The sequence below is a fragment of the Nothoprocta perdicaria genome, unplaced genomic scaffold, assembly GCF_003342845.1.
Source record: "Nothoprocta perdicaria isolate Ctin4 unplaced genomic scaffold, notPer1 scaffold_58, whole genome shotgun sequence".
Lineage (NCBI taxonomy): Eukaryota > Metazoa > Chordata > Aves > Tinamiformes > Tinamidae > Nothoprocta > Nothoprocta perdicaria.
Genome location: NW_020455843.1, coordinates 1918522 through 1941690, shown reverse-complemented (window position 1 = coordinate 1941690; position 23169 = coordinate 1918522). Strand labels below are relative to the sequence as shown.

Genomic DNA, 23169 nt, shown 5'->3' with positions numbered 1-23169 from the left:
AGACTTGAGAGAGGAAAGCGTGGTGAAAAGCTACTGTTCCACCTTTTCGTTAATGAAGTTGGCCCAATTAAACACTRTGGAGACTGCTAGAGGATCAGATTATTGCTAAAAATTAAATTGGTCCATTTTAGATTCACTTCAAAGCCAGAATGTCTTCATTGGCTTTAGCTACCTATCAGAGAGAAATGAATCTTTCCATACATGGAGCRGAGAAGGTCATTCCTCCCTCACAAGAGTATCAAAAGATCTCTGGATTGGGGGGAGTGGTTAGATTTTTTTAATAGTCAATTAAATAGTTAATTTAACTGTTTGGAAAGTGTTCTTCAAAAACAGCCACGGGTACATGGTTAATTTGGGACACTAGCCTTGCAAAAATGGCAAGGTGCCCTTCTGCTTTGTGCCAGATGATGTGCCAGACCCTGCTGGGATCCTGTTAGCCTGGCTTGCTCTGCCATGTGTTGCTGAGGCTGGTGTGCTCCAATTGGAGCTCCAAGTTAGGGGCCTGGATGCAAAACTGACCAGCTAATTAAGGCTGATTTGATTTCCAGGGCTGCAGAGTAACTGGATCTCCYGTTAACATCACATTGTTTGCATGGCCTTTGAAAGCTGAGCCTCTTTTATTAAAATRCCTGATTTCAGGTGCCTCGCTTAGAGCATGGCTCCAGCTTCCACATGTGCTGTGCAGCTGTGCTGCACTTGGCCATCTGCAGGAGCTGCCTCCTGAGTTGCTCTGTGCTTAGTCTCTGCACAGAAACATCCTCCGTGCACGTAACCTAATGCACAAAAGCACCCAGATGTGGTTGTTTCAGGTTGTGTATGATGTGAAGAATAAGTATTTGCTGAAGGGCTTGCTTTCAGAGAGTTCACATGGTGCTTGAGCCATACCCTTAGAAAATGCCCAGCATAAATCCAAGTTAAAATTGAAACCAGGCTTCTTCTCAGTTCAGAATCTCCCATGTGTGTGTGAATTTAGGATTGCAAGCTGGTTTGTATGCAAGCTAAACGTATTTTTATAGTTTTTATTCGCAGCAAGTTGATGATGCATTTAGTGTTCAGTAATTTAAAATAATAATTCTTTTCCTTTGCCGTATCCAGTCTCGAAGCTTTCTAATGGAATTTCTCGAGTATGTCAAGGTAAGCAGCTGCTGGTCTTTTTCTCCTCCTTCTCTACTTATTAAATTATGTAAAATGTCTTTGTCAAAGAGCAGAGCCACAGAAAGAAGGGAAATCTTTACTTCCTTTTTAATTTGCTTAAATGACCARCAAGCAACAAAAGGGATACCTTAAGTAAAGCCTACATGAGGTACTTAACCATGTGTGAACATGTCCATCATCGTTAAAATGGGTTCTAATTACAGATGTATCTTCATTCCTGGGTAGGACTGTAGTCTTTTACCTAAGCTCTGGTGAATCCCACACAAAATTATGAATGGAAATGTCTGCTGTTGACTGCTGGGGTTGGAGACTCCAGGCTTTTTTGTTTGTGAATGTCAACTACTGAATTAARTTTAAAAAAGAGAGTTTCAGCGCAAATGAGAACTGTTGTACCTGAACGTGGTCTGCTCTGCAGGGTGTGTTTGTGAAATGCTGGCTGGCTTTGTAAGGAGCACTCGAGCTTYTTGCATGATTTCTTTTCTTGCTTTTCTCCTTCCAATTTACAGTGTTTTCTTAATGTTTAGAAGGGGTAACTACAGSGGAAAAAATCATTTGTCTTTAACAAGGTGTATTAGTCTTTCATGCTGTTATTGAAAAGTTATGGTGGGTTTGCAGTTCTCTGCACTTCTRAACTGTAAGAGCAAATGTTTCGTCGTCCATTATTGCTGTCAAASTTCAAATGCAGTTTTCTTAGCCTAACATTGACCTTTAGCCCCAGTTAATCCTTTTCCACCTTTATTAGAATCCAGACTCAGCCTGTCATTAATTGCACGTGTGGAAGGTTTCCGTAGCGAGCACATCTCCCGCATATCTAGTGACCTCCTTATTGCTTTGTTAGGCCAGAATCTGGGCCACTTTTGGATGTCCAYTACGCCAGCAAAAAAAGGATCAATAAACAGGTTTGTCTCATGGGTAAATCAGCCTGAGGGGCTGCCACCCAGGCTTGAAAACCAGCCTGATCCCGAGGCCCTGCAAAGCTGCAGCAAAAGCATCTGCTTCTGTGCTGCTCTCTGCATCCCTGGGGCTTCTGGTGGTGCTGCCCTCAGCTCAAGAATGGAAATAAAACCCTCGTGTGAAGATAAGCCATCAGATAGTAGATGTAATTTTGGAGCCAATTGGTATTGTCTCCCACAGAAGCTAGAGAGATTTCTTTGAAGGAGATCCCTTTGAAAAAGACTCATTTTCCCAGGATTTGGTGGAGAGGGGGATTTTGAAATGGCCACAGCTGGTAAGCACATCTTGCATTTCAATTGCTAGCTGCAGATGGTCTGCATGGCATGACCCTCATCACAGGGTCCATGAAGGCTTTTAAGATACTACCAAAGACTAAGGAAAGTCTTGGTTTTTATATTAAATAAAACAAGCTGCTGCGGGATAACAGGTGGTAGAACAACAGGATATTTCCACGTCCCTGATCATCTGCTGCTAAAACGAGGAGGATTTCTTAAGGATAATGCTACGGGGTCTGGTTCTGCACGTTGCTCTGGTAGTTTTGTTGGATGGAACAGATTAGTCACAGAAGCCTCAGTTCARTGTTTGAACGTATGTACAGTTTTATATTAGTCACTTTTATTTGACGTCAGAGAAGTTAAGCACGGGCTGGAGAACCTAATTCAGAGTGTGTTTTAGCACCTGATTTGCCGCATAGAGATAAGGTGCAGAACTGGGACACCTCTTTCTTTTACAAATTCTATTAGTTTTTTTAATAACCATGAAAATATACTTAATGCATAGACTGTATTGCCCTYATCCTCTGCCCTCTTCACAGAAGTTGTTGACTTGCATCTAAAAGCAATACTAAGCAGCTGTCTATAAGACTTGCAAATTAAAAGACAAATTGTACTTAAAAAAATAAGATTTAATTTAGCTGTTCTGTTCAATAATCCAAAGTTACAGCGTGACAACTCTTCTCAGAGGAGCAGAATAACCAACCTTTATTTATTTTCCAGCAACGCTATAGCTGCCCAGRGTGCCCCTTGCAAACCAGCTCTCCGGGCGCTGCCAGCACTTGCAGAGGAATCGAAGTGGGCGGTGGTTGGAGAGGGGCAGAGCGGTTCCTTTGCTGGGGCTGCTGGTTCTAGCCCAGAGAAATATGRCCTTGCACTTGGTTTTCACCTGGTTTGAGCAGTGCTCTTATCTCTGAGCACTTCCGAGTAATAGCTAGTGAATTAAAATAGAGAACAGAAGCAACCTTTCAAATATAGTGAAAAGGGAATAGGAAAGAACCCAGAGACTTTAACCCTTTCCCATTTTATAGGAAAAAAAATCCTAAAATTGCATGCATTTAGTAAAATACTGGTGCCTGCATATTGCCCTCCAGAAGTGAAGCCTCTCTCCAAGATGTGAGAAAGTGGGCAAGGGTTTTGCTGCCTTGGGATCTCACAATGTGACTGCTGCATTTTGGAGCTTGTGTGTGGAGCCACCCCGTCCTCTGGGTCCTTTCCACAGCAGCATCTGCCTTAGAGAGCTCCCAGTGTATTTGGTCATTGGGGATGAATACTTCAAGTGAAGGTTTCAATCCTGTTTTTCGTGCTTAATGTGGTTTTGCACCCCTGCCCTTCTAAAAGAAGATGTGACGAGTCTTGGCAGTTCCCAGCTCTGAGAACTGAATTCCATGGACTGGTTCCAGTCCCGTATGTTCAGTCCATGGTATTCAGTTCTCTAGCTTGGCTGTATCGAACTTCACAACTACTGTACCTGTGTGCTGCTTATTGCTTTCTCTTCTCGTTTTATTAATGAAGAAGAACTCAACTATTTCAGTCTCTCGTTCTTCAGTGTCTCTCCAGAGTGCTCTCAAGGTCAGAAATGAATGTATTTATTGCTTGGAAGTGTTGCATCCATTACCATAAGTGTAATTCACATAGCTGGAAACACACATCTCCTAGGAGTATAGTCTGGAAAAATAACTAAGTGCATTTCAGCAGTTTTACCTTTTCAAAATTCCTTGCAAACAGCATTGCATCTTTTCAGTGCATCCAAAAGGATGAGTTTCTACAACTTCTGCAGGTCAGAAAACAGGAACCAGGTAGTTGCAGTCCAGTGCAGCAGCTGTTTTCTCCGCAGCGCTGTGCGAGTCGCAGGGAAGCATAAAAGCAGATGTGAGCAGTGGTAGCAGCGCCCAGGCTGAGCAAGGCTGCAGCAGGAGGCTCTTTCAAAAGCCAAATGACAGTTTTGCACTTCCAGCTTCTGGAATGACAGAATGACAATTTGGCCATTTTCCAGAATTTCCAGCTTCTGGAATGACAATTTGCACTTGCAGCTTCTGCCGCTGTTCTCTAAGATCATTGCAGTGCTCGCACACTTCTGTGTGTTCCTGCATTGACAATTTTAATAGGATACTCACTTGCCTGGGAAGATTATTATGGCAATTAACACATTAGCAAAACAGAGGGAAGCACTGAAAGCTGCAGAAAAGGTGATGTATACACACTTAAAGGTATTTTGCAGCATCTCTCTCACAGAATGGGGTCTTGCTAAAGCATACTGGAAATCAGAGGTAGCACTGAGAATTCCAGATGCCAGGAAGAGCAGTGTGGTGGCTGTTTTATAGGCCGGTGCTCTTATTGTCCTCGTAAGGTAAGAAGTGGTTCAGGAGAAACATTGGCAACTGTATTTCAGTCTTACTGTATTTCAGCCCCCTTACATGGGCCAGCACGTTCAGACCTTACACAGAGCAAACTGGTGTAAGTAACGCAAGTTAGGATTTGTCTGTTTTTTTTTCACCAAAAAAAAAGCATTTCTAAGAACAGTAAGTTGAAATGAAAAGCGCTACTTTTCCAATTGAATACATGTGCTTTTTATTTAGTCATACAGAAAACAAAAAATTAAAAGCCATAATTCAGCTGCATTTAACTCTYCCTTGTTTCCATAGAAAGCAAAAGTGATTCAGCTGGAAGATTTGGCTTCTCATTTGGGCTTACGAACACAGGTAAGCACAGCTTTGGGGTGCATATACAAGGGCTGAGTCTGGAGGTTTTTAGTTTTGAGAGAAAGTAGGAAGATAGGGTAATTTCCAAGCAGGTTTCTCATCCCTCAGAAAATGCTCAGATTTGGGTGAAGTTCAGCAAAATCAGCCCTAAAAACATAGCTATTCATCAGAGAAGCACAGAGATAGCAAGAGATCGCTGTCCTGCAAGGTTGTTGCAGTGGAACGTGCCCGSTCTCACTCTTGCCCAGGTCCTTGTTGGCCAGTGCAGCTAACAGTGTTTTCAGRGTTACTAAGTGGGCTGCTCAGGGCACTTGGGAATCAAGAGCGGAGCTGGAAGCCAACTCAAATGCTGCCTGGGTAACTGGATAGTGTTTTTATGTTTGCAGAAAGATATGAAGGGCTTTGTCTCAAGTCGACCTCTCTGACTATTCCTTGTTGCTCTTGAGTTCTTGCTTAGCAGAATATATAAGTTTTTTTTTTTCTTTTGGTGCATTGCCTGAGAATGTCTCTCTCAGCAGCATGTAGTCCCTGTCTTCCCCAAGTGAGCTTGTGATGTGATCTCTGTGCTTCTTTTTTTATCCCTGCGGTCCTCTTTCCTGTTTTCTCCATGTTTTGTGTTTAGACTCCGCAGTAGTCATGAAGTAGTCATGGATTTTGTTTGGTTTTAATTTGAGCACATTTGGAATTCTTTGTAAGTGGATTTTTGTTGTTCTGTTCCTGATCTGATATTGGGTTGTATCTTCAGAGCAGCGTGCGCTGATGTAAGTCTAGACTCCTATCCCCCTGCCTAGGCCTTATAACCAGCACTTCATTAAGAGAGGCAGTTCAGGGAGTTGATGTAGTAGAAATTGCAGCTATAGCTTTTTTTTTGAAGTCACATGAGTGCAAATAAGGGAGAGAGGCAGGACTGCAAGAACCTTAGTTTAGATACTAGCTTAAACTGTAGATGAACTGCATGCTTGGTGTGATCACAGCATTCCCCAGGCACAAACTCCTCTTTGGAGCAGCAGAGGACACCTTAGCTTGAGGGAGGAGGGGGAGAAAAACTAAAAACTAAAAATAAAAAAAATAAAAAGCAAAGCTTTGGAATACAGTCCAAAGCTTCTTGGAGAAGTCATCAGAAGACTTTATGGCACYAACACTGTTGCATTGGCACAGCGCAGGCTTCCCCTGCAAAGATGCACAGAACTCCCTTCTGTGAAATAGTTTTGTAATAGCCGTAAGTTCCAGATAAGTCTCTTCTGTGGGTATGGAAATTGCAGATGCTTGTCCTGTTCTGCACCCAAACTACTTCTGACAAAGAACTTAATGCATCCATCTGTATGGAGGTGCTGATGTGAATTCTTCACTGTAATACTTTTTACTGACACATTAAATATGAACTTCCATCTCTAGTATGTCTGAACGCGTGTTTTTTTTTTTTATCCTTTTCTTAATCAGTTGGTTATTCCTTTTTCTTTTTTTCCTTTCTGAATAGGATGCAATTAACAGAATCCAGGACTTGATGGCAGATGGCACTTTAACAGGTGACAGACAAAACACTGGGAGACTTTAGCGGGTTGCAGAAAACATCTTAACTGTTTTAAGGGGAGATCCTCAGTGCAATTTCTATTTTAAACAGTAGAGGATCCCAGCAGGACACGATCAATAGGTGTGTTACTTATCCCTGCTCCGGCTGCTGTGAAACCCTTCTKTTTAATGCCACTATTACGTGCGTGGTTGCTCCTGTGATGCCATAGACAAAGTTTTGGGCTAAATGTCCATAACAGTGCAGGGACCAGCTTAAGCCCCACATATAGTTTAAGCTCTGCTTTAGATATTGCTGGGTGCCAATGATGCCCTCCAAATTGCTAACTTGAAAAAAAAAAAAAAAAAAACCATGGTTGTTTTGGGTGGTTTACAAGTCTGTTTTAAAGATGTTTTGTCTAAAGCTGGTATCATGGCTGTGGGGCAAGCAGATATTGCGGACAGCCCCAAACTGAGACCTCTAATAAGTGCCTTTTCCTGCCTGTGTGCCTTGTGCAAGCAAAGCTGGAAAGCAAACAGGCTCGGAGCACGTGGCCACATTCCTGCCTGAACAAGCTGTGTGTTTCACTGCTGGGAAGTCATTGCTCTCTGAGGAGGAGGTAGGGGAAGGGGCCACCGCAAACACATTTACAGACCTGGAAGTTGTTTGCGAGCCGTGACCACCGTGTCCTGGTGGGTGCATTTGGATCTCCATCCRAGTGAGCTAAAAGTGCTCTGAATCAGGACGTGAGGGGTGTGCTATCCCGGCTGTGCTTGTGGCCTTAACAGCCTGCCAGCAGGGCTCTGTGCCTCCTGCACTTGGTCTTGTCGTGTGTCAGGAACAGAGAGTGCTATTCACAGTGCTGATGGAGCCACTGCAGTTCAAAACTGGAGCTTCGTTGCCTTCCAGAGGATAACTTGGAATGACCGAGCTAGGCTCCACTGGAGCTCCCACCTCTCTGCCTTTACTCAACAGGCTGCCKGGGCCCAGAACTTGAATACCACAGCTACATATTTAAAGTAGCTGCTGTGATACTTCCAGACTAGCCATACTCAATAGAAAAAAAATCCATTGTTTTGCTATTTTCTGAACAATATTAGTCCTACCAGAGCACTCAGATATTGTCCTAGCCCTGTGCCAAGAGCTGACAGTAAAGATGGAAGTAGAGGCCTCATTTCTGGCATGTTGTTCTGCCTGCCCTAGGTATGAAATGCAGCCTCATCCATTTAAACCTTCCTTCCAGAAGAAGTGGCCCTAACGTGAGTGATGCCTGTTGGGATTTGAGAAGAGCCAAAGTGCTGACCCCTCATCCCTTTCTTTCCCCGCTGTAGGTGTGATTGATGACAGAGGGAAGTTCATCTACATCACYCCGGAGGAGATGGCTGCGGTGGCTCGCTTTATCAAGCAGAGAGGACGGGTCTCCATCGCCGAGCTGGCCCAAGCCAGCAACTCCCTGATCAACCTCCAGCCTGAGAGCGGAGCTGTCGCTCAGGCAGTGGCATGAAAGTGCAGCTCGAAAACACAGCACGAGTTTAACCTGGTAGCGAATAAGCCAYGTGATTAAAACCAAACAAACCCCCCCCATCCCATTCACAGTTACTTCAGATAAGACACTTTTTTAAGCATTATCTGCAAGACTTCACTAAGGTTTTGCTTTTGAGTCTATGAGAGAGTTGATCTAAAACTGGACTGTCATTTGTACAGCAGATGCTGGTGAAGAATTTGCAGCTCAGCCACCCTGCTGCGCCTGTACCCCACAAATTGCAGCAATTTGTACCTACCTGGTCTTTTTTTAACCTTAGCAGGTAGTCCCATGTGAACATCCCAAACTTCTCGTTGTTTCTACATTCCGGTGTTGGCAGCGAATGCATCAGGTCCTGATTGCATTCAGCCTTCTCCAGGCTTGCTCTGAACACGCTGAGCTGAGGAATTTAGTGGCAGTGACGAATACAGCCTGGAACAATAGGTCGGGGGGGCTGAGGCTTGCAGACTTTGTCTCTGCGTCAACACTGGGAGGGCACAGGAAAAAGAAAGATCAAATTTGCTACTGAAATGATAAAACCCTAGGGAGTGGCAGTTGGAAGGGCTTTCAAAGGCAATTTCAGAAAACTTTTACCATTTAAGCGCTTTTGCCATATAAAAAACTGTTTGGTTTGATTTATATAATACCAGAAGYTTGCTTGCGGCCAAGCTGTGATTGTGTCTGTTGCCAAAAGACACAAACGTCTCCAGGCAGAGGCACATCCCCCTCATTCGCTGTGTGGGCCAGTTCTGCTGATACCAGCTGGATTCTGAGGCTTCATCTTTGGAAGTAAGAACCATCTCAGTGACCTTCAAGGCCTCACAGCCCTGTGTTTAATAATCTACAAAAAAAGAGACAAGCCAATTTGGGGGATTGTGAATCATACAATTAAGGTTACAAGTAAATGATCACTAATAGCTTTTGTAATTTTAGGGCTCAGTTAATTTCCTGCCTAGGAAATACTTATTTTTTTTAATAGCCTCRTTGATGCTGGGTTATTTTTTCCGTTCTGAAATGAAGAGAATCTATCAGGAAATACAGCAGCAAGGTGAGGGTGAATTGGCTTGTGTCATCCATGCGAGGAGAGAGCAATAAAAGAATGGGAGCAGGCAGGTTTTCTGTGAAACCTCAGTGCTGCTGCTGAATGTGCAGGGTGACGGGGCAGCAGCAGCGTGAAAATTGGCATGTCTGGAATGCACTGCCAGGCACTTACCAGCAAAGTGGCTACCTGGTATCTGAGGCTTATCTCCAAATTATTCAGAATTTGATTTTTGCCCTTTTATATCTGGTTGGAGTTCTGTCATGGACTATTCTTGAAGTAAAATAAATTTTCTGGAAAGAATGGCAGAGATTTGAGTTTGTGGATTTTTTTGATGYATGAAAGCATGTTATAAGGTAATACAGCAGGCTCGATAGCACAGCTCTATCGGTCAAAGAATCATAGAATCCTTAAGGTTGGAAGGGACCTCTAGAGACCATCTAGTCCAACCCCCTGCACACGCAGGGTCACCTAGAACATGTGGCACAAGCGGGTTTTGAAGACCTCCAGAGAAGGAGACTCCACAGCCTCTCTGGGCAGCCTGTTCCAGTGCTCTGAGGCCAAAGGAAGCCCGTTAAATCCTCGGCACTACAAGATGCACTCACAATTTCTGTGAATGCAGCAGAAATGTGAATGTGGGCACCGTGCAGTGCGAGCTGCTCCTTTTGCATGGGGCACCTTCTGCATCGTGGTTCTGTAGGGATGTCTCATCTTCAAAGCTGCTTCTAGACGTTGCTTAGCTGATGTGTGCAGCAGTCACACATTTGGTCTGGCAATGTCCCCTCCGTGGAGAATCTGTGCAAAGTTCTCCACAACATCCAACTAGTTACTGCATCTCTTATTGTAGAGTTCAGATGGTGTTTGAGGCTGCTGCCTGTGGAATTAATATCCTGCACCGCTGTGGCACCAAAACGTGCTTTGAGTGCGACGTGCCACGTCTAGATAAGGGATGTAAAGTCAAGTGCATCAAGGCCTGAGGTTTAACAGCACCTGCAGAACCTCCTTGTGCTGCTGTTGTTCTGGGCAGGGGCTTGGGGCTTGCGTTATTTCTTGGCACTTGCGACGTGACGCGTTAGCTGTTACCTTAAATGGTGCAAACCAGGTTAGTTAACAGAAGTGAGAGTTCACGCAGCTGCCCGCTGCGAGCAGCGGGTGCCATCTGCTCCCAGCGCCCTGCACCTTAGTTTGGGCAAAATTCATGTTTCGTAATACGAACACAATGCGCACCAGCTCGTTACTGCCGTTTTACAGGGCTGGGGCAAAGCCAAGATCGCTGTTTGTGGTTCACTGGCGGGTCATGGAAAGGCAGGCTGAAATGTGCAGTGTGAAGGAGGMTTGTGCGAGCCAAAGTCATGGTCTGCTGGAGAGCTGCAATGATAACAAGTGCCCCAAAAGTGCCTCTTGCATAAGCTCCTGCTTTGAAAGCTGAAGGAAGGAGTGTCTCCATGGTCTGCAAAGCCCCAAGGCAGTCAGGCCAAGTATTTGCACGTGGGATATGGAGCATGAAACAGACTGGTTGATCTTTCTGCAGCAACTCTGCCTTTCATGTTGTTTGTCAGARTGGGAGACTAGTTTTAGCCTCCGGGTTTCTCCTTGCGGCTGCACCTAACCCTGTTTTTGTTGTTTCTTTGGGTTGGGCAGTTGTTGTGTGGAAACTTCCAGTAGGTCCTTGCCCTGGCTTGGAAGCTGCCAGTGAAAAAGCGGTGGCAGATTTAGCTTTGACCTCGCTGCAGTGCCAGGTGAAACATCAGCTACTGGTCTGCAGTTGTGAAGCCTCGTCCTCACTGGCTTCCTCCCAGCCTCTCTGCAGCACAGAACCAGACTTGGACTCAACACAAGAGAAAAGGATGTGGAATTGCACAGGAATGGAGAGACCAATGACTTAGGAATTGGGGGGAAAACAGAGGTGAGATCAAGCATGTGCAGGCTGGTAACTCTCTGCTTATGAAAATTCAAGCAGAAGCAACTGGTGATCAGCCATGGAGAAGCCGTGGGGTTGGGTCATGCTCTTCAAAGGGCAGCTAAGCAAAGCCCATGGGGCAGAGCCTGTGGGCAAATGGGTGGTTGTCCTTTGCCCTGCAGGTCCTGTCGAGCTCAGTGCCTCGGGTTATGGCACATTAAGTTTTTCTAAGAGAGTTATGGGGCTTTTTTGAGCATCTGCACCCAGATTCAGAGCAGCCAGGAGAGGGAGTTCACATTGTGAGTAGAATTACCCAGGGCCATTTGTTGGACTTTGAAGAAGCCTTTAACACTACAGCACCTCTCAGATGTGAATTTGAGYTCTCTCCTGCAGAAAGAAATAAGATTTGCACCACTAACCAGTACGGTGACCTGCCCCGTGCGATACCTGCTAGGACAAACTATGCCTGATGCAGCCAAGAGCTCAAAACCCAGCCAGCGTTTTCAGGAAGTTTCTCACGGATGTTTTTGCAAGCGTGCATTAGCTATTTGCAGCTTACRAATACGAACCAGTGTGCTGTACATGGCTAAGCACTACCAAGGAGGCTTTCCTGGATGCAAATCAGTCATGAAAATTAGCCTTGGGCTAGGACACCTCGGCCGGCTCACCCTCTTCACCCGAGCACCCAACAGGTTCTGCATTTTGCTCCCTGATGCTTTGTCCAAACCCTTTCTAAAAGTCAGACTGTTCTCCTATCCTTTGTCTTTCTCAAAAACCCCCCCCCAAAAACTCTATTTGCAGTTAAACACCGCTCGCATTTTATGCAGCATTTATCACTGTGCTTTTCTCCTTTCTCTCTGAACTAGTACAAGAGCTCTGAGCTTCTCTGGGTGAACATGGAAGGAATAATAATAATTACTTGCTCATCAGAGGGAGCTTGTCCTAATTTTCCCATTCTGCCTCAAGGCAGAGGCCAAAAACATTAAATTCAAAACCCTGCCTGCATATCAGGCAATGCGAGGGCTAGTCAAGGGAAACGCAAACTTTTTTCCCCCATTCATCTCGGTGAAAGAGTGGAACAGCTGCCCAGAGCGTACTCAATCTGAAGCACTTGCGAAGCATCAAAAATGCAAAAGCAATAAATATCACAACTTTTCTTTCTTTTTCTTTCCTTCCTCCTGCTTGCGATTTGAATTTTAGAGCTCTGCGGCTCCCAGCTTGCCCAGTAACCATGGAGACCGGCGAGGGATTCTGCTTTAGAAGAAGACTAAAAGCCGAGGTGGTGAGTGCATCTTGAGGAACACGCTAAATGTCACAAGATGGTGATGAGTCACCGAGCTGCAATGTTCCCCTCCGAACAGAAGCCGCCGCGGTCTGGGCTCGCAGATTGTTGCTGTAACACCCCGCGCGGCTCTGCTCCAGCCATCCCGACGGTGAATCCGAAGGGTCTCCAGGAGAAGCTCTGTGCCTGCAGCACGGTGCGGATGGGAATTGAATCCGCTTTGTCTATGATGATAGAACTATGAAAGTCAAGCAAGGGCGTTTTCCCCTTCCTGCCCTAAAGACAAAGGAGTCAAGGAACTCTTAGGATCTCGTGTGGCTGCATCTAGTTTACAAAACGTGCAGGAACCCGCCGTTGGTTTGGTGGTGAGATAGAGGAAGCACTCCGGATTGATTTGGTGGCCAGTAAACCAGCTCAGTTCCCTTTTGAGTCACTGAGCTGTGCTTCCCTTTCTTGGGCTAACTCAACGTATGAGTGCTGCCATTGCACGTAGCATCAGGAGGAGCTTCTGCAGGCTGAATCAGACTCCTTATAGTTGACAACAGCCTTCAAGACCATCAAAAATGCCTTGACCAGTCCATCAGCAAGGAGAAAAGCCTCCTGTAGGGCTGTGGCTTCTCTAAGCACTGCTCCACTGAGGAGCTGGCCCAGGAGTCTCTTGGGAGCAGCATGAACCTGGGCCGTTCAAGTCATTGCATTTTCAGTGCAGCAGACAGATGAGCTAAGACTCTACAGAGAGGGAAGGTGGGTTTGGACCAGCCAGTCCCATGAATGACTGTAGTAGCATTACTTGATACATGGGAGAGCTTGTGCAGGTCCCAGTGGTTTTATTGCTGCAAGAGAAAGGTCTCCTCAGGGTTCTGAAAGCAGGACCAAAATGGTTAGAGATGATGATAGTTTATGCTTAGAGATGGCCTGTGTACGAGCTGCAGGGGGACGAGTATTTCCTCCTTAAGCTCCTCCTGGTCAGAGGGATTCGGGGTCACTGCAGATGAAAGAAACCTCTGTCCCCAAAGGAAACCTCTGCCAGCATCAAATTAAGGTCAAGGGACRGAGCAGGGAGACGGCCTCATTTCTGCCTGGCAAGGGACTCTGTGCCCGGGAGCAGCTGGTCCCGCAGTCGTGGTTCTCCCCATGCCCACCAGGGATGTCCTGCTTGTACGTTTGAACTGCCCCATGCCAGAAGACCTGCAGAAGGTCTATGGGGCACCAGCTCTGCGGAAGGGGACCAAAGGAGATGTTGCCTAACCATCATCTCCAGTGCTGTGGGGCAGCTCAGGGTGCCAAGTGTCCCAATGCTGCTCTGCAGTCGCTGCGTCTTGTCCACCTGCCTTCTTTAAAGAAGCTCCTTGAGCAAGAAGACTCAGATCCTGCTCAAGCATCCTCCTTTGATTATTGTTCTCTACAACTTATTTTAGAAGATGATGGTGGGTACAAGCTGGGAGAAGGTACAAAAAGCAGTTCCTAAACATAGCTGTGTCAGCACCGTCTCCTGGTTTRTTTTCTTTCTGAATAATGCTAAATCTCTGTTGTTTGCGGGTTCCTTTAGTTCCTAGCACTGTCCTGAGTTAGGGGCTTTATAGCATGAAGGAGACAAAATAGCAGCTGTTCTTTCTATGGGGGCAACAGACTGCATTGCAAATTTTTCTAATTAGTTAAGTGACCCCATTATGCCCCCTCCGTTCAAAGTTATTCAATRCAGAAATGATTCGGGGCCATTAGCAAAAAGCAATCCCACGTTTCAGGCCAGGCCGTTCGTGATGGGATCAATGAGCTGCAGAAAAGCCGAGCTCAGCCCCTGCGCTTAGCCCCCCAGCGCGGGACTCGCCCGTCTTTGGTCCAAAGCCGCCCCCGGCAGCCCGAGCTTCTCCCTGCGTCAGTGGTGGCCGCTCTGCCCCGCGCGCCGGAGCCTCTGATCCCCGTGGGCTGCCGGCTTTGTGAGAGAGATGAGAGGAAGCTGAAAGCTGCCGAGGCCGCTCCGGGTCRTGGCGATGCTCCGGCACCGCTTCCCAGGGTCCTCCTCCACGTTGCCTCCGTGCACAGAGCTGAACCTCATCCCGTCCCCTCCCGCTGTCACATTTACTCTTTATTCTATGCTAGCTCCCCTTTCTTGCTGCCCCTTCCATCAGGGCACTCGCTGGTTCAAGGGGTTTCTAATTGTGGTTATCTCCCAGCCATTCATTATCCCCCAGTTGACCTCATCAGCCCTTTGGGGTCTTCTAGGAAAATTCAGTCCCCGGGAAAACTTGGTCAAGGCTCCCAAGGATGCAGCTAGACAAGGACATCCTGCATCTCACGTTGGGCCAAAGAACCAGCTGGGACGGGATTTGGGGTCAGGCCATTCCAATGTTTGTTCTGCAGATTGTCTTCTGATATGGTTGCACCAGCAAGTCGGATGGGCTGGGAGGCCTGCTGGGTCCAAAAGGCATGATACGACTTGTCCAAAACATCTCCCAACCTTCCTCACACTTTTCCAAAGGCACCCCCCGCGATCCGCACCTCATCCAGGAGATGGCAGCAGCACATCTTGCATCCCACCCGTGGCACGTTCCTGTGGCRACACCAGCGAAGCATCCCCAAGAGCCCGAGGGTTAGGAAAGAGCCATTGCTTCCCAGCACACAGCACGTCTCTCTGCTTCGCTTGGCTGTGGAAACATGGGAAACGGTCCATCTTCTCCTTCACTCTTTGCCCTGYGTCTCAGTGAAGTAACTGAGGTGGTCAACAGGATATTTTGTTTGAATTGATCGGAGTCACTTCTTTTTTTTTCTTTTTCTTTCACTCCTTTTTGCAGGAGGGAAAAAAAAAAAAAAAAGTGTCTGCAGAACTTGCACAGATCCCAGATATGCAAGAGGAGGGAGAACAGCAGCGTTGACAGCAAAATGTTGGTTGACACCAACCAACTGTAGCAGCCATCAGCAGGGAGCAGCCAGAGCAGCCAAACATTCGTTAGCCGAGCTGCGCTCATGCTGTTCACGAGCAGTTGCTCTTCAGCATGGGGAGAGCTGCTGCTCCCTCCCCGCTTTGCAGCACGTTGCAACCCAAAATAAGCTGCTTARCACGTGTGGTGTCATCCATCCTGGAGCTGGTGGCAGGAGCAGCCGTGGGAGCTGATGAGCACGCGCTCATGTGCATGCTAACAGCATCTCGCTCCTGCAGCAGGAAAACCATCGTGGTTGCTCCCATTCATTTGCACGCTGGGTTTTCTGCGGTTGGAGGCCACGTAGCATGGAGGTGCCCCTGGGGAGCTGCTCCTCCATCGGCGGCTAATGGCACTCGCATCAAGGGCAGGTCACGTGCAGGGCATGGAGCTGGGCTCCTGGGACCCAGCGCAGAGCTGCTCCAGGGGGCTGGAACCTCTAGATCGCTGTCGCATGAATCCTGCTCTTGTCTGGATTCAGTGTCTCTAACTGGAAGGACCCCACCTACTTTTTCTTTGGAAGTCTCCTATTCAGGGAGACCCCAGCTTGGGCAGACCACACTGTATTTCACAGTGTCTGTGGCCACTGATGAGGGGGGATCTAAACACYTCTCCAGAAGCTCTATGTCCTTCTTATCCTGGGGAGCCCAGAACTGCCCCCAATACTCCAGGTTTGGCCTCCCCAGAGCTGAGTAGAGGGGCAGAATCACCTCCCTTGACCTGCTGGCAACACTCCTCCCGATGCAGCCAGGATCCCATTGGCCTTCTTGGCCACGAGGRCACACTGCTSACTCATGGTTGACTTGGTGYCAACCAGGAYTCCCAGGTCCCTCTCCGTGGAGCTGCTCTCCAGCAGGTCCACCCCTAATCTGTCCTGGTGCCGCGGGTTATTCCTCCGCAGGTGCAGGACCCTGCACTWGAACACAGCCCATCACGCTCCCACAGTCTCCATCCTATCGCCAGAGACTGCTGAGCTCTGAGGAGACCTCACGACACTGCAGAGCCTCGGGCTCCGCCGGGCTCGTTGGCCCCGTTGGTCACTCCCCGCAGGTGGTTTCACTCTTCTTCCTGTTCTAACCCTCCCTGCCGCGATGATTTGCATGTCTRTCAGAACCGAGGATTCACACTGAGTTAGAGGAAGTTTATTCACACGTGCAGAATTGCCGTGCACCAGCACACCGAGATATTTAGGATAAATAAAAGGCAGAATACCAAGTAAACTGCTTATGCAGGCAGCATAAAGCCTCAGCGGTGCTTGCAAAGTATGCTTGTGTCTTCTGCTAGAAGGTTCCTTATGCAGGGAAAAGGAACCACTCACGCTGCTGCCCAAGCAAGCCTAAGAAATGCCTAGTAGCCAAACTCGGTTTTTGAAGCCCGAACAACCTCCAGCCCAGCCCAAGGAGTAGAATCCTGTTCCTAAAACCCAGGTGCTGCTCCCATCCAAGAGAGGCTGCAATAAGCCCAACATTTCAGAGCAAACAGAGCCTTCGACACTAGAAGTCTTTCTAGAGTGACTCCTCAGCCTGTTATTTATTTATTTATTTATCATGGAAGAGAAAAAAGAAAAGCAAAACTCTCAAATGAGAAAAACATGCCTAAAATATCCTACAAAGCTCTGGAATGGGAAAGTGATGGCTTCAYACTTCATGTTCCAAAGATGAAAGGAGCTCTTCTTTGCAGACTCTAGCACAAGCTCAGGCTCATCTCTGATGGAGGGTTCACCAYCAACCAACTTATCCTTCTCAAACCTGTCCTCCAAGCCCCAACTCATATCTCAACAGCAGTTCTCCCTGTGTAGGCATTGCCCTTGGACACCACAGAAGTGTGTACCCAAGGCAGATGGACCTTCTTAGAAGGTCTCTAAATACCTTCTCCAGAGGTCCTTACTCATGCAGAACAGTCCAGGAGGGAGGTCTCCATAAGGAGGCCTTTGTGGATTGGGGAGCCGAAGCTGGCSCTGAGGAAAGACCTACAATCCCTCAAGGTTCTGGAGGCAGCAGGATGTTCCCATCCTGGAGAAGAGCTGCCATCGTGTCCCCCCTGCCCGTCAGGATGATCATGGCTGCAGCACCATCTCCTTAGGCTTGCGGAAAATGTGAGCTCATTCACGTCAGCCGAACACAGCAGGCCGTGTAAAACTATTCCCAGCTCAGCTTTGACCAACACAACAGGCCGTGTAAGACTGTTCCCAGCTCAGCTTTGACCAACACAACAGGCCATGTAAGACTGTTTCCAGCTCAGCTTTGACCAGCTTTGACCAACACAACAGGCCATGTAAGACCATTCCCAACACAACAGGCCATGCAAGACCATTCCCAGCTCAGCTTTGACCTTTGCCAAAGGAGGTTTCCCATGCTCGGGCTGTCACCTCCCAGGCAGCGCCTGCTGCTCCGTGCCAATCCCGCAGCACCTCCACCTGCCCATCCTTTGCCTCCCGCCACAGCTCCGCGCGTCCGGAGCCATCGGAGCCATCGGCATCTGCGTCCCTTCCCGGTGACACCTGAACTGGCCGTGGTTGTCATAGGAACCGCTGCTCCGCCTGTCCRCCGGCATCCGCACAGGGATGCTCCRCTCCCGCYGGCATCCGCGCAGCCGGGAACGCCGGGAACGGCCGGCAGCGCCTCCGTGCTGAGCGGGAAGCGAAGGAGGACGCGGGGCAGCCGGCAGGCGCAGCGCTGCGGAGCGCGTGGGGATGTGCACGAGCAGAGCGGCCGCAGCGCCGGGCGAGCACTGCGGGGAAGCCTCTCATTAAGAAAAAAACCCCAGCCCCCCCAAATCAAAATTCTTATTTTTCTTTTTTTTTTTTTTTGATAAAGCTATGAATCTTATCTAATGCAATGCATTTTAATTTAAGAGTAGGTTGATGGGTTGGGGTGTAAGTCCACAGCCTCACATTTTTCCTTGTTTTTTTTTTTTTTTTTTTTTTGGTAAGAATTTTGTTTTTCAGTCTAGGTTTCTTTTGTGGGAAACCTTCCTCTGAAGCAATGAGAGCCGCAAAGACAAGGCCAAGAGGCCTGCTGGAAGGCAGGAATCTCCCGTCTCTCGGGCTCTCTCCCGCAGATAGATGAGATGCTCTGATGAAGCGATGCCCCCGGCTTGGGGAATCCACGTGCAGCCCCAGGCCGTGGTCCAGGAAGCTCATGATGCTCTATGATGACACCTCTGGTGTCCTCAACCTTAAAGCACAATCGCTGCTTAAAGGACAATCGTGTAGGCTGGCATCCTCTGGGTCACTGGAGGCAAGTAGAGATGCTCCAAAGCAGGAACCCATCCATGGGGTGGGTGGGTTTCCATGGGACCCATGAGGAGCTYATGGTGCTGTTTCAACAGCCCTTCCCAGGGCAGCAGCCTCTGCTCTCCTCTGGATTTGCAGCCCGTGTCTCCAAGCTCCAGCACTGAACACTTGCTCCCATCCTGCAGCGAGAGGCAGATGGTCCCCAGCTCTCTGCACTGAGCAASCGGAGCAGTGTCACAACGGAGTCCAGTTCCCCTTTCCTTGGAGTCTCTCTGTCCTACCAGGCTGCTGGGGGATACTCCAGAACACTGCTGTTTTGGGAGCTTTTCAGCTTTCATGGAATTGGGTCACTGTTGGCAAAGAGGTTCCTTTGAAAACCCAGATAAAAATATCGAGAGCAAAAGACACTGTCTTCTTGCAGCAAAACAATCCCTAGAGCACTTAGCTTCTGGCTTTGGGGCAGTCAGTGGACCGTGGTCCAGCACTGTCCAGTGGGACCTTCCCAGGTGGGATAGGGATGAYGGGGATGGGGATGGGAAGAAAAGGAAAGGGAAGGAGGCAAGCCCAATTGCACACAAGAGGCGTGAGGATGAGTCCAGGACGTGGGTCCAACATCCCAGCAGATGTGCCGGCCCATTCCTGATGTTCCACAGCCTCAACTGCACGACCCAGGGTGGATCTGGTCCCTCTCGCAAGAGAGAATATGGGATTCCCTCCTCCCGATGTTCATCTAGAAGGCCTCCAACCAGCCGAGTGTTTTCTCCCAAACACAAGCACTAATCAGACTGCATGTTGTGTCTAATTAGGGCTCGTGAGAAAGTGAATCAGCCTCCCCTCRCGTCAGGACGATGATTTCATCGGAGGCCAGGTGTTAGCAAATGGGTGCCAGCGCCACGAAGCCAAACTGCTCTTAGCTTTAATAAGGTCCCTTGTCAACAGACCACAGGAAGGATGAAACCAGCCACGGGAGTCCTCAGTCTGTTGCCTGGACCCTTTCCCTGGCTCCTCTCCCCATCTGAGAAGATCTGGCTGCCACTGTCTGCTTCACTCCTCTGAGGTCCTTTTCTGGAGGACAAGTCCATGCTTAGCTATGCAGGAACCAGTTCCCACTCCGAATCCCTTCTTCCAACTTGGGATAAAAAAGCGGGAGCCATTTGACTTCTCTCCACCTGGCACTGTGGCCAAGAACATGCAGGGGATCTTCCAAGAGGTCATGAAAAATCTCTGCAAGAAAATGAGACCCAGGGACAAAGCAGCAAAATGGGGTAAGGAGCAAGGCTAGATTTCCCAAAATATTCCAGAACAGCTGGTGGCTTGGAAGTTAAGTGGATTTGGCTGTCTTAAAGAAGCCTGGGACACTGAAGAGGCAGCAGAGAGTCACCCTTTCCAAAAGGAACTGACATTAATACTTCATCTAAAGGTAAACCCCAGGATCAACAGTGGGTTTTGACAGCATTGCCATAACCAGGGGGCAAGGACTAAACCATATTGTCCAGAAGAAAGAGCAGCAGTATTAACATGAGCAAGAGGGAGAAGCTTTTTATGGTACAACAGGACCAGCAACAGAAGACAAGGTGACCAGCTGGAAACCATAACTACCTTAGCAGGTCATTTGGCCTTATCGTGGCTTCTCACCTTGCATGGATTATCTTGTTACAGAACAGATAAAGCCTGTCTGTTGCCCTCAAGCCTTCCTTTGAGGAATATTGCTCCTGCAGCATGTGTGTGTGGAAGAGCTTGGTCTCTGAATGAGTCTATCCTCAACAGTGGCAAAGACCTAACTTGGGCTCCCTGGCTGGTTCTGCTCCACAGAAAAGCACAAATTGTCTTGCTGATTCCTGGTCAGATAAGCCTCTTCCCAATCTCCTAGGCATTTCTGGATGATGCAATGCAAGGTCCTTAGAAGCAAGTGTTGGTAGGATTGGTGGTGGGGTCTTCATAGATTTTTCCCTGTAGAGAAGTATCAGTAGAAATGGGAGGGCTTAGGCAGTGTTTTAGGAGAAAAATCTTTCTGTTCATCTGGGGAAACTGCAATCTCTCTTCAGAGCCTTGTCTAAAAGYAGCTTTTTGTGTGTGTGTATCTGTCTGTTTTAATGAAATGCTGAGAGTTCAGGTGGAAAGCAAAGGTCTCTTCCCAAGGGTTTATTTTTCTTCTTATGGTGCAAACCYCATTATTTTCCATCAAAGCTGCTGTCGCTGATTTTTCCAGCACTTATTGAGTATATCCCTGCCCTACTTAAGGCAGGGGAAACCCAGGTATAGAGCAAAGCATGTCAGCATCTGAAAATAAACAAGTGCCTTGTCAGAACCTGCTCCTTACTGGAAATTCCTTGTTTCTTAGCATTATGAGTCAAATCCCTCCTACCACCTGCTCCTTTACCCAAAGTCTTGACTTTCTTAGGAGCATTAAGTCCATGCTGGGACTCTACCTTCATGCTGGGACAGGCAGAGGGTAGAGGAACAGGTAGAAGTGACCTTCATCCTATAAGAGACATTGCTGAGGTGTCCCCAGAAGGGCAATTAAGGTAAATACAGTGGAATTCAACTAATGCTGAAATTTGCTTTCTCTCCTCGTGGCCAGACCTGCAGCCTTTCCAGTGACCATGCATGGTCAAGTCTCTGCTCCCACCTTCTATAAAAGGTGCTGGCTGTTTCATTTTTTGGTGCCAGACCTTCTGGAGACGTAGGATCATGTGTTTCCCTTTTAAGGAACAAGTGCCTTGCTCTTGCAATTAAGAAGAAAAATTAGGAAGCACAAAGTTTCCTGGACCAGAGGGCAAACAAAACCCTCTTATTTATCACGTCCCTTTATAATTAACTACCCTGTGACTATGAGTGAGAATTTGCAGCCCGGGGTGGGCCTGGCACAGGGGACCCGGAGGTGKTTTTTTTCCCTCTTCCAGATGTCCTGGATTTGCACCCAGTTTCCCCACCCCTCTCCAATCCACTTCTATTTATGGGTGTCACTGCAAGGCGAGCGATCCAGATGAAGTCAGGATGCCGAGCGCTGCTCTGCTCCCTGGCCAAATCAAACAGCGCTGTGATGCAACCGCCGGGCCTGATGCTTGCACAAACTTTCCAGCCAGAGTAATTAATCTTTTATATGGAAGTACAGGGRAAAAAAAAGCAGTAAGCACAAAGGGCAGGCGCGGGGCGGCTTTCCTGGAGCGGGTCTCTGCGAGACAGTCCACAGCACTGGCAGTTTGCATTCCCTTAAGGAAACCTTGCTAATGGCTCGGCCGACTCTTGGCATTGCTGTTTGCTGCACAGATGCTTGGACCGACCTGGTGCTTCTCTCTAGGGCTGAAAAGGAGCTCAAATCCCCAGAGAGCAGCCAGATGCAGCACCACAGGCTGCCTTTTGCATCCTAAAACTCTAGGATGGACAGACTGGGTGAGGATGATGGTCTGGTCATCCTAAGCACCAGCAAGCTAAGGGTCCATCCAGTGCAGCATCCTACCCCTGAGAGAAGGCAATGATGGGTGCAACAGGGAAGAGCAGAAAACACGCAAGCAGACGTGAAGCAATTCCCTTCCAGGCTCAACACCTTGGAGTTCAGAAGCTTCTTCAGCCAGTGGTAGGACCTTTGCATTGAATAGACTTGATGCTAAAAGTGCTAAACTTTGAAAATACATATGAACTTACTGCATTTGCAATATCAGGCTGCAGTGAGTTCCCCAGACTGATCATGMATTTGATGAGGAAGAACCTTCTCCTCTGTTTTGAGCCCACCTACCCTTTGCTGCCCTTGGTATTGCTTGATAGAAGAGCTGGTGAATAGTTCTCTCTTTTCCACCCTTCAGGCARCTTACAGCTTTAACCCCTGCTCTCTCGTCCTCCCAGTGGGATCTGTTGCATTTCTTTGGAACTTTTTCACCCTTCCCTAAATCCTTCCCACTTTTCCCAAATTCTTAATGAGATGTAGGGAAGCAGACAAACATAACACACGTGTGTGACCACGGTGCACAGGCATGACCTGCATCCCGTCCTTCTGCGTTGGGCTGGTGGCAGCTGGCTAACACTTCAGCGACTTTCTGATCCCTTATGTAACCAGTGACACTGTTTGTTTTTCCTTGCTGACTATTTTTTTTTGCAAAACTCCCATGTTCGCTGCATCTAAAGCTGCTTATAATCATGCTAAGTCCCCAGCTTAGCCAAACGCTGCTCCGCGTCCCGCTGAGCCRTTTCCTTCACTCTCCATGCAAGAAAGGTGTCAGAGAATCTTAGAAACATTATGGTTGCAAAAGACCTTCGAGATCATTGAGTCTTCCCTTCTCCTAGCACTCTGGGGAGATGCAGTTCATCCCCTATGAATGCTCCCACCACCAGCTTGCACAGGGAAGGTTTTATTTTCCCTCCCACAAGTCCCAAATTCAATAGTTTTGCAGCTTCTCTTCTGCTTGGTGACCCTGATTTGGGACCTTCTGCATGTTGGACCCTCCTTGAAGGATTAGTCAAGGTCCTGCTCATCTCTTCTTGCTACACGTTAACATGCAAAATGCTGGAGTCCAAGCTTGCAGATATGGGCATGTGAAGGACTGTGAGAAGGGTGGACGTTAGCAGCATTTGATTGAAGGAACCCTGCATGAGATGTTCCTGTCAGGTCCTCCTCACTGACTTGTGGGAATGCACTCGTTCTTGTGTCGTTGCATGCCCTCAAAGTAGTTTGGTTTGACCCCACAT

At 47.9% G+C, this 23169-nt stretch overlaps 1 protein-coding gene across 1 annotated transcript in view; it reads left to right on the top strand.

Annotated features, from left to right (window-relative positions):
• The window catches only part of DDRGK1 (DDRGK domain containing 1), a 37818-nt gene extending 28431 nt beyond the window's left edge, over positions 1 to 9387 (top strand). The window contains exons 6-9 of the mRNA XM_026048872.1: positions 1096 to 1134; positions 5027 to 5083; positions 6561 to 6609; positions 7922 to 9387. Of these exons, the coding sequence (XP_025904657.1) occupies positions 1096 to 1134; positions 5027 to 5083; positions 6561 to 6609; positions 7922 to 8094 (318 nt within the window). The 3' untranslated portion in view covers positions 8095 to 9387. The remainder of the gene's footprint in view (positions 1 to 1095; positions 1135 to 5026; positions 5084 to 6560; positions 6610 to 7921) is intronic.
• Positions 9388 to 23169: the final 13782 nt, after the last annotated feature.